At 41.3% G+C, this 14,323-nt stretch overlaps 1 protein-coding gene across 3 annotated transcripts in view; it reads left to right on the top strand.

Annotated features, from left to right (window-relative positions):
* The window catches only part of PALM2AKAP2 (PALM2 and AKAP2 fusion), a 529,571-nt gene that overhangs the window by 226,869 nt on the left and 288,379 nt on the right, over positions 1-14,323 (top strand). For all 3 annotated transcript variants that reach the window (XM_055271528.2, XM_055271531.2, XM_055271532.2), the window contains exon 3: positions 12,017-12,097. In XM_055271528.2, coding sequence (XP_055127503.1) covers positions 12,017-12,097 — 81 coding nt within the window. The remainder of the gene's footprint in view (positions 1-12,016; positions 12,098-14,323) is intronic.

The following is a 14,323-nucleotide window of genomic DNA, read 5'->3' as shown; positions in this document are numbered from 1 at the left end:
TTTCTACCCTGCACATTTATTACTTTTATTTATATTTTGTAATGCTTACTCCATTTATCTAGGCAGGGAGATTATAGACAATTGGTGTTTCCTTCTTTATACTTTTCTATAGTAAAAAATGAATATAGATCAGAAATGTTCACCACATACTGGCATCTAAGAAACAAACAAAAATGTGATTTGTCAAAGTCAGAAAAGGAGTGTATGTCTCTGTTTGGAATTATGCTAATTTCTTGGAGTTTGCGTTCCTTTGTTGTCATCAGAATGCTGCACATTGTGTTCTCTTTCTATTTTTGTGTACACTATTTTGTTTTGCATTTCCAACCACGACAGCTATGTTCAGTCGTGCCCCATCCCCTCCCCTGTTCTGTGGCCTGCAGTGCTGAGAACTGTGAGTAGCCAATGGGACTGCCGCTTACTGTGAGGTCCATGCAGTGTCCACCCCCGCTTCCTGCCCTGAGACTGCCTCCAGGCCTGGCACGTCTTCCTAAGACAGGCCTGTCAACCCAGTGCATCCTTCTGCCCCTTCCTCCTCCTGTCCTCCAACTTTAGGGAGCCATATTCTGATATCCAGAGATCCTGGATTTAGAGCATCTCCTCCACTCTTGGTAAATTGAGAACTTTCCCAACTGCCGCCTCATCTGCAGTAGTTCCTTTCAGATGAAAAGTTAAAATGGGAGAGAAATATTTTGCATTTGCTCTTTTCATTAGACTATTCAATCCCCGTGGAAATGTCTTCTACAGGGATTAAAAGAAACAGATATATTGGTTCACCAGACATTGCTGAAGGTTCCAACATAGCCTTGACCTGTTTTTGTTTGAAATTGAGAAATGCTCACAAATGTAAGAGGCCTCCTTTTTTGGAGACTGGAGGGATTTGACATCAAGATGTTTTGCATTTTCAACAGCTCATTTGCTCTGGATGGCTTTTGGCAGATAAATGTGGAGGTGCTGGTGTAATAGGTTTCATGTGTCCTGAGTGGAATTCACTCAGAGCCAAACAAAAGCTAGTAGCTCTGAACATGTCTCTTTTCATGGTAAAGTACTCTGGAGTGAGACTGTTTAAGTTTCAACCCCTGTTTGGCCACTTCTTAGCTCAAGGGCACTTCCCTTACAGTGGCTACGTTTTGGTTGTTTCATCCATAAAATGGAAGATATTAAAGTATCTACCTCAAAGTGTGATGAGGATTAAGTGAAAAACTGCAGGGCAGTTCTTACTATAATGCCTGACGTAGCAAGGCATCAATAAACTCAGTTGCCATTATTATTCTTACCATTATGGTTTATACCACTACCATCATTGGGATTATTAAGTTCAACCACTACACAACTGAATTGTTGTTGCATGAGTAAATTGCAGTAGTTTAGACAAAATCCTAAGCCAAAAACTTGGTGCTAGGTAGAAAGGAAGCACCTTCATTTTTTAGGTCCCTGCGCTCTACCAGGTGATGTGCTTAGTTCCATCTTTGCTGTATCTCATTTCAATCCTGCAGTAGCATTTTGCAGGTAGTTCTATTTCAGTATTTCAGACGGAGTTCCAATTGTTTGATGATTACTAGCCATGTGACCCTGTCTATCTTCCTGTGCCTCAGTTTTCTCCTCTGTAAAATGGGGATAATGATAGTACCTAACTCATTAGGTTGTTGTGAAGATTAAACATGTTAAATCACACAGAACAGTGCCTGGCACACAGTGACCACTATGTAAATGTTTGCTAGCATTACTTTATAACTCTGGAAGGGCACATGTGACAGTCTGGAACGTGTGAAGTCGTTGTTCTCCGTAGCACTGTGGAATGTTAGTGATGCTGGAGGAACCTTAGAGCTAAGCTGGCCCAACTTACTCATTTCACAGGCTGGGGATCTAAGGCCCAGAAACAATGAGGGACTTGTCTAAGTCACTCAGGGAGTTAGTGGCAGAGCCCCTACCTGATACGATATCTCCTGACTCTGCTCACAAGACTTCATGGTGGGAATAAGGCAACAGACGGAGAGGGATGAGATGGAGATCACATTCTTTGGGAGAGTTTGATTCTGTTATTCCTGGCATTTGGGACTTTTTCAGAGTCCTCTACCATTCTGCCTACCTGTACAGAAAGTGTTGGATTTTTCCACTACAAGGGGCTTATCAATGTGGTGTCATAAAGCAGGTCTTACTTTCTCACCAGAGCCCATATCAGACCACTTCCCTTCTTGGTCTTTAGAGGAAACCAAAGAGAAGCACTCCTAGCAAAGAATTTGATGTTATGACCATCAAAGCAAAAGTATAGCTCTATGGTTAAATAATTACTTAAAGGGTCACACCGTGGGCAGACCTTAAAAAATAGACTTAAGGTATAACCCATATGGGGTATAAAGTATCTATAAAGGATCCTAAATGGAAACTCTGCTATGTTGTGCATTTGACTTGGCACTAATAGGCCAGATATATTAACTGTTGGGTGAAATTTATGATAAAATTGCATCTAAATTCTATGGGATGTTTCTTAAGGTTTTGGGTGTTGAATTACCCCTTCTAAAAGCCAGTATTGAGGCTCGAACTAATCAATGTCTTCTTTGTCTTTTAAAAATTCTCTTGACTGTATTGTTTCTATTACAAATGAAACATGAAGGTACAAAGTAGAATGATAAGTTACAAGAAGTGGAGAAGGGAGTGCGTGTAGTGGAGGATGAGAGAGGTTGGTTAATGGGTACAAATATACAGTTAGGTAGAAGGAATAAGATCTAAGGTTGGATAGCACAGTAAGCTGACTTTAGTAAACAACAATATATTTTAGATTTTAAAATAGCTAGAAGAGAGGACTAAAAATATTCCCAACACAAAGAAATGATAAATACACGAGATGGTGGATGTCCTAAATACCCTGGTTATTATACATCCTATGCATGTAACAAAATATTACATGTACCCAACAAATGTGTACAAATGTCATATGTCAATAAAACCTTTAAAAGTAAATAACTACAGTAAACAGTACAAAGCTTGCAGTTCCCTCTTTTACAGATGGATGGCAAGCTCAAGTCCAAATAATCAGTTGAAGAAAAGAGAAGTTATGTAAATGGAAATGCTGGTCCGAACTAAGGGATGAGGAATAAATAGAGTTGTGGAATTATCCACTTCACATGGTGATGTTGCGGGTTAAATGGGTACACGGCTAGGCAGAACAATGTAGAAAACCTACCTTACTTGTTCTTCTGACCAAGCCTTTTAAGGCTATCATTTAAACTAGCTCTGAGTTCTGTTCCTTAGTTTTGTAGGATAAGAAAATCACATGCCAACTTAGCTTTCAGCTACTTATCTACAAACCCAAGTGTCCATTTATTTTTCAGTGGATGGACACTGCAGGGGTCTTAGCAAGTACCATCCCTCCATTTAGCTAACTACATAGGAAGCCTGAATAGAAATCAGGATTATGATTGGTGATCTTGAAGACAGAGCCAGGAGAGTGAGTTTTAATATCTGATGGTGTTGAGATGAGGTAACTGATCTCAAACAGGGATGTGTCTGCTGAGCAAACTCAGCATTACTTGTTAGCTGGACAGGCGATTGGACAAAGCTGAGTGAGCACCTCTTCAATTTTTTTTATGCTTGATTACTCGGGTTTTCAGTTTTTAGACAGACTGTTTTTCTTTTTTTTTCCCCTCAGATGTATAAATAGCATTGAATCTGCAGTAGCGTTAAAAAGGTAATTATAACCCAACCATGCCTGAGATGACATTGTGATTTCTTAATAGAAAAAGCTTGTTGGGTCCCCACTTGCAAGTTGATTTTTCATAATTTAATTCTTGAAATGTCACCTTATTTCTTGGTGTAACCCAGATAAAACCTAGGTACCCTGGCAATCCAGTTTCAGCCTGAAGTTATATTCAAAGAAACACAGGCTAGTAGGCCAAAGTAATTTCAGTATCCTTACTGGAATCTTCTGGAGAACATCAGAGGGGTTTCATTTTATAAGCCACAGTAAAATATCTCAAGATTCTCTTTTCCTGATTTCCTGGCCTTAATATCTCAGCCTTTTCATTTTAAACTCTTGAACTTTAAACTGTCTCTGACCCGTTTCAGTGCTTTACTTCTTCATCTCTCCTTTTCTTGATCATTTTTCCCCCTAAATAGCGTCCCCCACCCATTCCCTTTCCAAGTGCAACTATATAAAACAGTCTGTTTCTCGCAGTTTTTCAGTACTTTACCTCTTTCTCTGATTCTTCATTGCAAAAGCCTAGGAACCCGCTGGCAAAAAGTCACTTAAAAGGTTTGGGGCAAGGGCACAAGATTTCCTTTAGCTCACATGGAAGGAAGTCAAAGCTGAATTATCTTCATCTAGCAATAGAAAGAATAAAGATTGAAATGTTTACAATTTAATATCTTTTCTTTACCCTCCTCTTGTCTAAATTCTGTGATCTCATGATGGCAACAGGGCCTTGAGTAGGTCTTCTGGTCCCTTCCCACTGCTGTGCCCTGGGGCGTGAAGTATCAGCGCAAGCTGGAATGCGGGTTCAGTGGAGGAAAGGAAACACCCTATTTCTGCTTCTGACTACCTTCCCTGCTTAGCTTCTTTCCCTGTCTCCCTGTTTCTCACACACTGAGTTGGGACACCCACCTTGTCCACAGCCACAGCCTGGCATCCCCTAGTCAGCAGGAGAGAAGAGGGAGTCTCAAGGAGCAAAAAGGTGGAAATAGGCTTTCCTAACAATGGGTACTTACCATATCTGTCTTCTCATCATATTTATTGAACAGTGTGCTTCATTCTCTATGGTTGCTCTTTAACAATAGTTTACGTGTTCGTCATGTTATAATCCTTCCAGAAAATACTTGCCAGGAAAATACATAATTTATAGAAAGCGAATGAAAGTGGCTTGTTAGTCTTCCCAGATAGTGGAGGAATCTGGAAGTCTTTCTAATGGATTGAGATCACGTCATTCCAGATGTCTCTTGAGGCGCACTGCCCCGAATGGTTGCTACTGTCAGCTCATTATGCTTTTCCCTGGAATTTCCACTTCCCCAAGCCTTGCTCCCCAGAATAAGCTTTACATGATTCTTTCCCAGAATTAACCTTTTCAACTCTTTCCTCATATGCATAGCAACAGTAATTTATTTCATGTGGGTTAATGTCTTTAGCATTAGGACACTTCTGGTTTTATGGACTGATGGCCAATGTGTTTTTAATAATGTATTTTGCTTCTATTGAAGTCATGAGTACAAATTCGTAATTCATTTGAATGAGGGATATGGACAAACAGGAACACAAGTAGAAGAGAGAAAAAAGAGGATAGTACACTCAGAGTTACTCAGTAAGCATAAATTACATGTATTCATCAAGCAATATTCTAGGCTTTAGAGATGTGTCAGCCAAGATCCTTGTCCTCAAGGAGCCCATAGTTTGTTAGAGAAGATGTGTAAATAGTTAAGTATATAAAGTGTTACAGTGCTTGAGGTCTAATGTAGAAAAATCCGCAGCCTGTGGGGAGGGAAGAGAAAGGAGGGAGTGATGCAATCTATTTGGAGGGAACAGAAAAATCTTCTGTATTTGTCAGTACTCTTTGAGTTGTAAGTGGTAGAAACATCACTCAAACTAGCTTAAGAAAATGGGAGATTTATTAGTGTATATAATTTAGGAAGCCTGGATGGTTCTGGCTTCATGCATGACTAGATCTGGAACTCAAACAATATAGTAGAACTCTTTTTTCTCTTTCAACTCTGCCTCCCTCTGCATGTTGACTTTATTTTCTTCAATGTAGATGCATTTCTTTTATGTGACTTGGAAAAATTGCTACTCAGAAGTACATCATCTCAGCTTAATCCTAGTGATATGTTTTTTCGCTTTTCTCCTGGTATCCATGTATCTGTCCCTAGAAATGTCTCTACCTGGTGTTTCTCAGTTCACTTATCTATCCCTTGGATCAATAGCTATTGCAAAGAAACAAGGTAGCATGATTGGCCTAACCTGGCTCACAAACAAGTCCTAGTGGCAGGAATGAGCTAACCATGACTGGCATTTCCACCAGAGCCATTTACAGTGAGGGTAGATATGTTTCCCCAAAGGAAAGAAGACTAGGCAGATCAAAATTGACAGATGTTCATTAAAGCTTCGTGGATATTTAAACTGCCATCATAGATGAATTGTTTTTTGTCAAATGAAGCAGCAATGGACATCGATTATTGTTAGAGGAAGCAATAAGAGCAAAACTAAGAGGACATGAACCAGCCTAGAAGATCAGGAGACTGCAAGTAGTCTTTGAGGTTGGATCATGGTAGGGGGCCATGGCTTGAGATGAAGCTGTGAAATAGACAGGAGCCTCACTGGCTATGCTAGGGAACCTGCTCTTTGCACTGTAGGCAATGGGGAGACATTCTTGGTTTTAGGCAAGGGTTGGAGGTGGTCAGATTTCCATTTTAGAATATCGCTCTGGCAGCAGTGTGGAGATTGAGTTGGAGAAGCCAAGAATGGATGCAGGGAGACTAATAAGGAAGCCACTACAGTAATCCAGCTGGAGATAAGTTCTGTGGTGTGCTAAAGATGCTAATATGGAATAGTCTGCATGTCCAGGTAGGAGATAAAGGAAGGAGTGTTAAGGCAATACTCAAGGTTATAGTGGGGAAGCAAAAGATGTGGAAACTGGCCAGCAGAATCAACATGACTTGGTCTTTTAAGAAAGTAAGTGTCTGGGATGACTTAGGTTTCTGACTTAAGTAGTGTCATTTGCTGAGATGAAACATATAGAAGAAGGAACAGGTGTGAAGGTAGAGGGTGGGGGATTGCTTGAGATGGTGACTGCATGTGTTTGAGTTTGGGGGAGTGACTATGAATAGTTGGCAGTTCAGTATAGGGATCTGCAGTTCAAAGGAGAGGTAGAGTTGTAGAGTTGATGAGAATGAAGGGCCCAAGAGTTACTGGTTTTGTCCTGGTTAAGGGAAGGAGAAATCTGGAAACCAGTGGGCTAGCCAGGTGAGGAGCACAGCTCAGACCTCAGCCATCAAACAAGTGCCAGAAACTGCAAGTGAGTTCCTTAATGGTGTCCTATGCAAACTTATTGTCGTTTGACTCATATCTAATTCTGAGCATAGGCTGGTTGCCTCTTGTCCACCTAGAAGTGACTTTAAGACCATCACTATGGGCCGGGTTCAGTGGCTCACACCTATAATTCCAGCACGTTGGGAGACTGACGTGGGCAGATCACCTGAGGTCAGGAATTCGAGACCAGCCTGGCCAACATGGCAAAACCCCATCACTACTAAAAATACAAATATTAACCAAGCCTGGTGGCACACACCTGTAATCCCAGCTACCCGGGAGGCTGACACAGGAAAATCACTTGAACTCAGGAAGCAGAGGTTGCAGTGAGCTGAGACTGTGACAACAGAGTGAGACTCTGTCTCAAAAAAAAAAAAAAAATCACTGTGAAAGGGAGCTCAACTAGTCAAAGAATCCTGCAATAGCTATGGATGCACAGTGGGTCCTTGTCATGGGGCCAGGCCCAGGGTCATCAGTTAGAATGCAGTTGTAAACATGCTAATGCTGCTGCCTGGTTGTATGTGCTAACAACTGCTTAGTTCCAAATTCTAACCCAATAAGGAGTTTCCTCAGGGGAAATGTATGACTACAGCACAAATGGGCTCAGCCTTACTGCTTTCCCACTGTTACCCCTTCCTGCACCAGCGCTCTTCTAGTCCGTGTGACTAAAAGCCAAAACACCACTTTGCCTAACCCCCCAGATCCTATTAGTCCTCAGTGTCATCAATTCTGTTTCTTGCATTTGTCCTTCCCTTTCCATTCTGATTGGTACAACTCTAAGCTAGGAGGCTTGTTAGTTCATCCATCCTCACTGCACAACCAGGTGAATGGAACATACTCCTAAGGCACTTAAATGATATTTGAATCCACAGGTCAGCAAACTAGGACCCGTGGGCCAAATCTGGCCCACTACCTGTGTTTGCAAATAAAGTTTTATTAGAACACAGCCACACTCCGATTCCTCAGGGATCTAGAACTAGAAATACCATTTGACCCAGCCATCCCATTACTGGGTATATACCCAAAGGATTATAAATCATGCTGCTATAAAGACACATGCACACGTATGTTTATTGCAGCACTATTCACAATAGCAAAGACTTGGAACCAACCCAAATGTCCAACAACGATAGACTGGATTAAGAAAATGTGGCACATATCACCATGGAATACTATGCAGCCATAAAAAATGATGAGTTCATGTCCTTTGTAGGGACATGGATGAAACTGGAAACCATCATTCTCAGCAAACTATCACAAGGACAAAAAAACCAAACACCACATGTTCTCGCTCATAGATGGGAATTGAACAGTGAGAACACATGGACACAGGAAGGGGAACATCACACACAGGGGCCTGTTATGGAGTGGGGGGAGGGGGGACGGATAGCATTAGGAGATATGCCTAATGTTAAATGACTAGTTAATAGGTGCAGCACACCAGCATGGCACATGTATACATATGTAACAAACCTGCACATTGTGCACATGTAACCTAAAACTTAAAGTATAATAATAATAAAATTTAAAAAAAAGAAAAAAAAGTTAAATTTTAAAATTAAAAAAAAGAACACAGCCACACTCATTCATTTAATATTGTCCAGGACTGCTTTTGAACTACAATGGTAGCATTCAGTAGTTGCGACAGAGACTGTATGTCCCGCAAAATCTAAAATATTTACTTTTGTTTTATAGGAAAAGTGTATCAGCCCCTATTAATCCACCTTATATATGAATGCCAGATGAATGTTCCTAAAATGCCATTTCACCGTATCATTCTGTAGCTTAGAACCCTGCAATGACATTGCATTGTCCATGCAATAAAATCTAAACTTCATGGCCCTCCGTGGTATAGTCCTAGCCAATCTTTTGAGTCATTGATCTCTGTTCCTAAAGGCAAGCCCTACAACCAGTTAGATTTTCCTCCTCATTGTCCCTGGAATATGCAGTGCAGTTCTACCCTTGTTCACCTAGTTCCTTTTGCCTGGAATGTATTGCCCATTTGTATCTACCTAAATCCTACTCATTCCTTTTTTTTTTTTTTTTTTGTTGAGACGGAGTCTCACTCTGTCGCCCAGGCTGGAGTGCAGTGGTGTGAGCTTGGCTCACTGCAACCTCCACCCCCCGTGTTCAAGTGATTCTCCTGCCTTAGCCTCCCAAGTATCTGGGATTATAGGCATGCACCACCATGCCTGGCCAATTTTTATATTTTTAGTATAGCTGGGGTTTTGCCATGTTGGCTAGGCTAGTTTCAAACTCGTGACCTCAGGTGATCCACCCACCTCAGCCTCCCAAAGTGCTGGGATTACAGGTGTGAGCCACTGTGTGCCTGGCCCTAAATCCTACCCATTCTTTTTTTTTTTTTTTTATGTCAGCATAATTTATTACATGACTACAAAATACAACAACAGTATGTAAGTACAAAATGTGTAAAAAAAAATTAATGCTGCATACGTCTGTAAAAAGCCAAAAACCAATTTGGAAGAGAAGGCAATTAGGGTAACATTTATGTACTAACAAATCATTTGAAGTTGGGATACAATGTTATTTTCTTTTTTTTTCTTTTTTTTATTTTTATTATTATACTTTAGGTTTTAGGGTACATGTGCACAATGTGCAGGTTTGTTACATATGTATCCATGTGCCATGTTGATTTCCTGCACCCATTAACTCGTCATTTAGCATTAGGTATATCTGCTAATGCTGTCCCTCTCCCCTCCCCCAACCCCACAACAGTCCCCGGAGTGTGATGTTCCCCTTCCTGTGTCCATGAGTTCTCATTGTTCAGTTCCCACCTATGAGTGAGAACATGCGGTGTTTGGTTTTTTGTCCTTGCGATAGTTTACTGAGAATGATGTTTTCCAGTTTCATCCATGTCCCTACAAAGGACATGAACTCATCATTTTTTATGGCTGCATAGTATTCCATGGTGTATATGTGCCACATTTTCTTAATCCAGTCTATTGTTGTTGGACTCTACATCCTTCATGACCATGTCAGTTACAGTGATCACCAATGAGCCTGCTGCTTGAGCATGTGAAGGTCCACTGCCCATACTGCCTGGTAAGGTTTCTTCTGCTCAGAGAATAGTTCACCAATATGATGATGGGCAACTCTGGAGTGAGGACTTTCTGATAGAACAAAGTCACAGCTGTGGGAAAGCCTGGGAATGGTTTGGAAATGACAAGACATGTAATGAGAACACATTACACTCAATTAATATTTGTGGAAATCTTGAGTCATCAGCCTCTCATATCTATGACATACATGTTGGTTCTGTATTTAAATGTAGGACAACTACATATCTTGATAGCCAGTGGGAATGACTGACAAAGTCTAGTAAGTCTACTCTTGAGAGATTCTAGAATGTAGAGATAGCAGCTGGACTGGGAAGCCCTAGCTTTAACATGTGCTATCTCTGAGATGCTGGATGTGGGCTGTTCCCACTGTGCCTCACTTTTCCCATCTACTGTCATATATTATATGGTCTTGCACACACTCTGGGATTAAGTAACATCAATTATGCACCATTGATTGGAGTTCTTTGGTAAATGGTACTACATTCCTAAAATATTCATGCGTCTTACTTTGTCAGGGAGATTATATCCCTGACTTAGATATCATATTCTAGTGGCTTAAGATTATGAACTAATGTTTTGTAAGGTCTGGGCATTGCACAGAAAACCTTGGTTGTAATACACATTATGATTACATTGATTTGAATAGCAATGGTACAATCATAGCCCCGGAAACATAGCAACTACATAAAATAAAAGCTTCCATTAACACCAAGCACAGCAGCCAGGCTTCCGCATTGTTGCTGTCCCTAGGATTTGGCTGTTGTATTGTCAAATGCCATTATGTCCTGTCTAATAAGTTTCTCCCTGCATATGTGAGTAAACGAAAATGCTCCAGTATAGTAAATGTCTCAGCAAACCACTCCTGTACGCTTTGGAAACAGAACATTAACAAGGAAACTATCATGAGAGCAGACCTTTATGTTCTCATGAATCACATTCATATGATGTTTGTTGTCCACATTGGAGAAGTATAGAGAAGAAAAATATGAAGGGTACACTCTAATGGAAAGGTTATAGTGGAAATGCAAGGAAAATATATCCCTTTACAACCAGCTTCTAGGCATTATCTAGAAGTAAACTTATGACAATAAGACTAACAGCAAATAACATTGAGCACTTACTCTGTGCCAGGTATTGTTCTAGGCCTTTTACGTTACATCATCTCATTTAATCCACTCCACAACCAAGTGGTTTGGGTGTAGTTATTACCTCCACTTTATGTACGAGAAGACCAAGACCCAGGGAGGTAGAAGAACTTGTCAGAAGTCAGACAGGTAGTGAGTGGTAGGGCTGGGAGTTGGACCCGGACAGACAGATTCCAGATTTCATATTTATCATAACCTCAGCTGCCCCACCCACATGAAGTGCTACCCCAAGGCTAGTGGCAGCAAAGATAACCCATTTCATTTGCATTGTTTGGTATGTCCAACTGGGTGATTTGTCCTACAAAAATTGGAACAACGTCTGCTTATTTGTGTCTATGATTTTGATCAAATAAATCTCACCCAGAATTTCCCACTGTTTTATTCTATGGTATTTGCAGTTTGTAAGAACCTCTGTCTTTTGGATTGAGACATTTTTATTCTTTGTGTCCAAATTAACACTGCACAGAACATGGTTCTGTGTGTGTGTGTGTGTGTGTGTCTGTGTGTGTGTAGAAACCGTCTTTTCTTTTGGATTAAATTCTTGCAGCCTGGCTGAGTGAGGAGAATTTCTCCCACTCTTCGAGCCTACAGCAGACATGTTAGGAGAATGCTGCTGCTTGCAACACACCCAGAGACGGTGGGGCAGGTGACACTGCGTGTGTGCCCGGTGTCTCTGGAAGTGTCTATACAGATGTGTGCTGCTGCTGCTGCTGCTTTCTGCCTTAAAATTTCTGGAGCCAACACCCACCCACTCTTACAGCCTCTCTCTCTTTATTTTCAAGGAAAAAAGAAAGAGGCAGACTGAAATAGAAGGCAAGCGACAACAGCTTGACGAGCAGATACTTCTGCTGCAGCATTCCAAGGTAAGTGGCTGATCCCAGGAACCTATTCCATTATTAGACATGCAGATCACACTCCGGAGAGCTGGGCAGTGCCTGCCCTGCCGTGAAGGCACTGCCGCCAACCAAACCAGCCTTTTTCATTCAATCAGGAAACCATCTCTTGGCTTTTCTTGTGAATTTCTCAAATTCAGGGCATTATTACAGCATTCCAATTTCTGCAAGCATAAGATTACAGTGTGCATGTGGACAGGGTGGAGGGTTTGTGCATGTGAAGTGTGGTGGCTATATATAGAAATTGGATGAGAATACTTCACAGGGTGGGTGAGGCAGCATTTCAGGATTGTTTCTCCCATGCGAAGGTGCTGGGTGTGTTTGCTCAGAGACCCCAAAAGATATATTTCACAGAATGTTCTTTTTATTCACTTAAAAATATTAGTATTTCCTTTCTTGATATGGAGAAAAGGGAGATTAAACAATGTGATCAGATAAAAGAACAACACTGTGTATTTCAGATTATTCATTTATTTTATTTGTACTTTAACAATTTTGAAAGTGTTCTGTGAGAGCAAGCAGTTGGTCAAAGATGGCTTTGAAATGATTTGACTCAGACGGGTCTCCATGGTACCATCTAAAAAGAGAGAGAGAGAAAGAGAGACAGCACACAAGAGCTGTTTATTTTTTCTTTAAAACATGATGCACTTAAGCATCGTAATTGATTACAGCTCAGGAGAAAGCTCTGTCACTGTCACAAGGACCCCACTGGTTGCAGAATGTTGCTTTTCACATGTTCAGAGAATAATGTGACCACATTCCAACGGCCAGCCGGGAGTTGCTGCTTGCCTTTGACTGCTCCTGGGCTTTTTGGCAGGAAAACCCTCTCCTGCTTACCCCATGTTGCTGTGACATTGCCTGCACAGAGCTGCATTGCTCAGAGGGCTGGGTGGGAAGGTGGTGCTGACTTTCGGGGTGATGCTCGGTATGAATTATTTGAATTTTTTTCAACAAGATAAACCTTTATGGCTTCTTTTCCTATCCTTTTCTAGAAAACAGGATTGTGCTAAAGGAATACCCAAAATGAGAACCATCAGCAAGCGAGTTACTGATTGAAAATAGCAGCATGACCTATATCTGCTTAGCATGTTTATCAGTTTTTGCCATTAACCTTAACCAGAGAAATGTGCTTAAAAGGAAGAAAAGCAGCATGATACTGAGGATATTGCCTGTTTCTCTCTGTTCATCATATAAATTCATTGACAGATCTTTCTTTGTAGGAGCTTGCTCTGTATCCCCGGTGCCGTTGCTCTTTCCCCACAACGTTCCTGAGGGAGGATGGAGGGCTAAAATTAGTATCCTCTTCTCACAGAGAGGGGGCCTTAAAAACACCTAATAGAACTGAGTGAATTGTTCAAGGTCAATCTGGGCAGAGCTAGGTCTCTGGCTCAGAGTACAGTCCATTCAGTACAGTGCTTATAAGAGACCAACATGTACTAAAACCTCCGTGAATTTCTGGTTAAAGGTGAACTTCTAAATAAGAGGACCGAATGGAAAAAGAGAGGCTGCCTTGGGCTAGACAGCCTCACTTTAAGCTCAGTGTAGTTCTTTGCTTTTGTATTCCCTGAATCCAGTCAGGGAATAAACATATGTCAAAACATCAAGGGATGTTTTGTGTTTTTTTTGGTCTCCCTTCTCATGATCCTGGGTGCCAAATAAGATACCAAGGGCTCATTTATTGCTGATGTCCAGTGCAGTATTAGTATATTCTGTTCATATTACATCTGTTCATTTTTTGTTTGTTTGTTTGAGACGGAGTCTCGCTCTGTCACTCAGGCTGGAGTGCAGTGGCATGATGTGGCATGTGAGCTCCACCTCCCGGGTTCACACCATTCTCCTGCCTCAGCCTCCTGAGTAGCTGGGACTACAGATGCCCGCCACCACGCCCAGCTGATTTTTTTTTTTTTTTTTTGTATTTTTAGTAGAAATGGGGTTTCACCATGTTAGCCAGGATAGTCTCGATCTCCTGAGGTTGTGATCCACCTGCCTTGGCCTCCCAAAGTGCTGGGATTGCATATTCATTTTTCATCTATGCATCCATTCATCCATCTTTCCATCCATCCATCCATCCATCCATCCATCCATCCATCCATCCATCCAATCAACAGAAACAGCAGTAGAAATTAACTTGGTCTTGTATGGGGAAGCAGTGAGGTTTTTCTCAAGGACTTGGAAACAACAGAATCAGCTAGTTCT

Source organism: Symphalangus syndactylus, chromosome 3 (genome assembly GCF_028878055.3).
Source record: "Symphalangus syndactylus isolate Jambi chromosome 3, NHGRI_mSymSyn1-v2.1_pri, whole genome shotgun sequence".
Classification (NCBI taxonomy): Eukaryota; Metazoa; Chordata; class Mammalia; order Primates; family Hylobatidae; genus Symphalangus; species Symphalangus syndactylus.
This window is presented reverse-complemented; position numbering and strand designations above follow the sequence as displayed.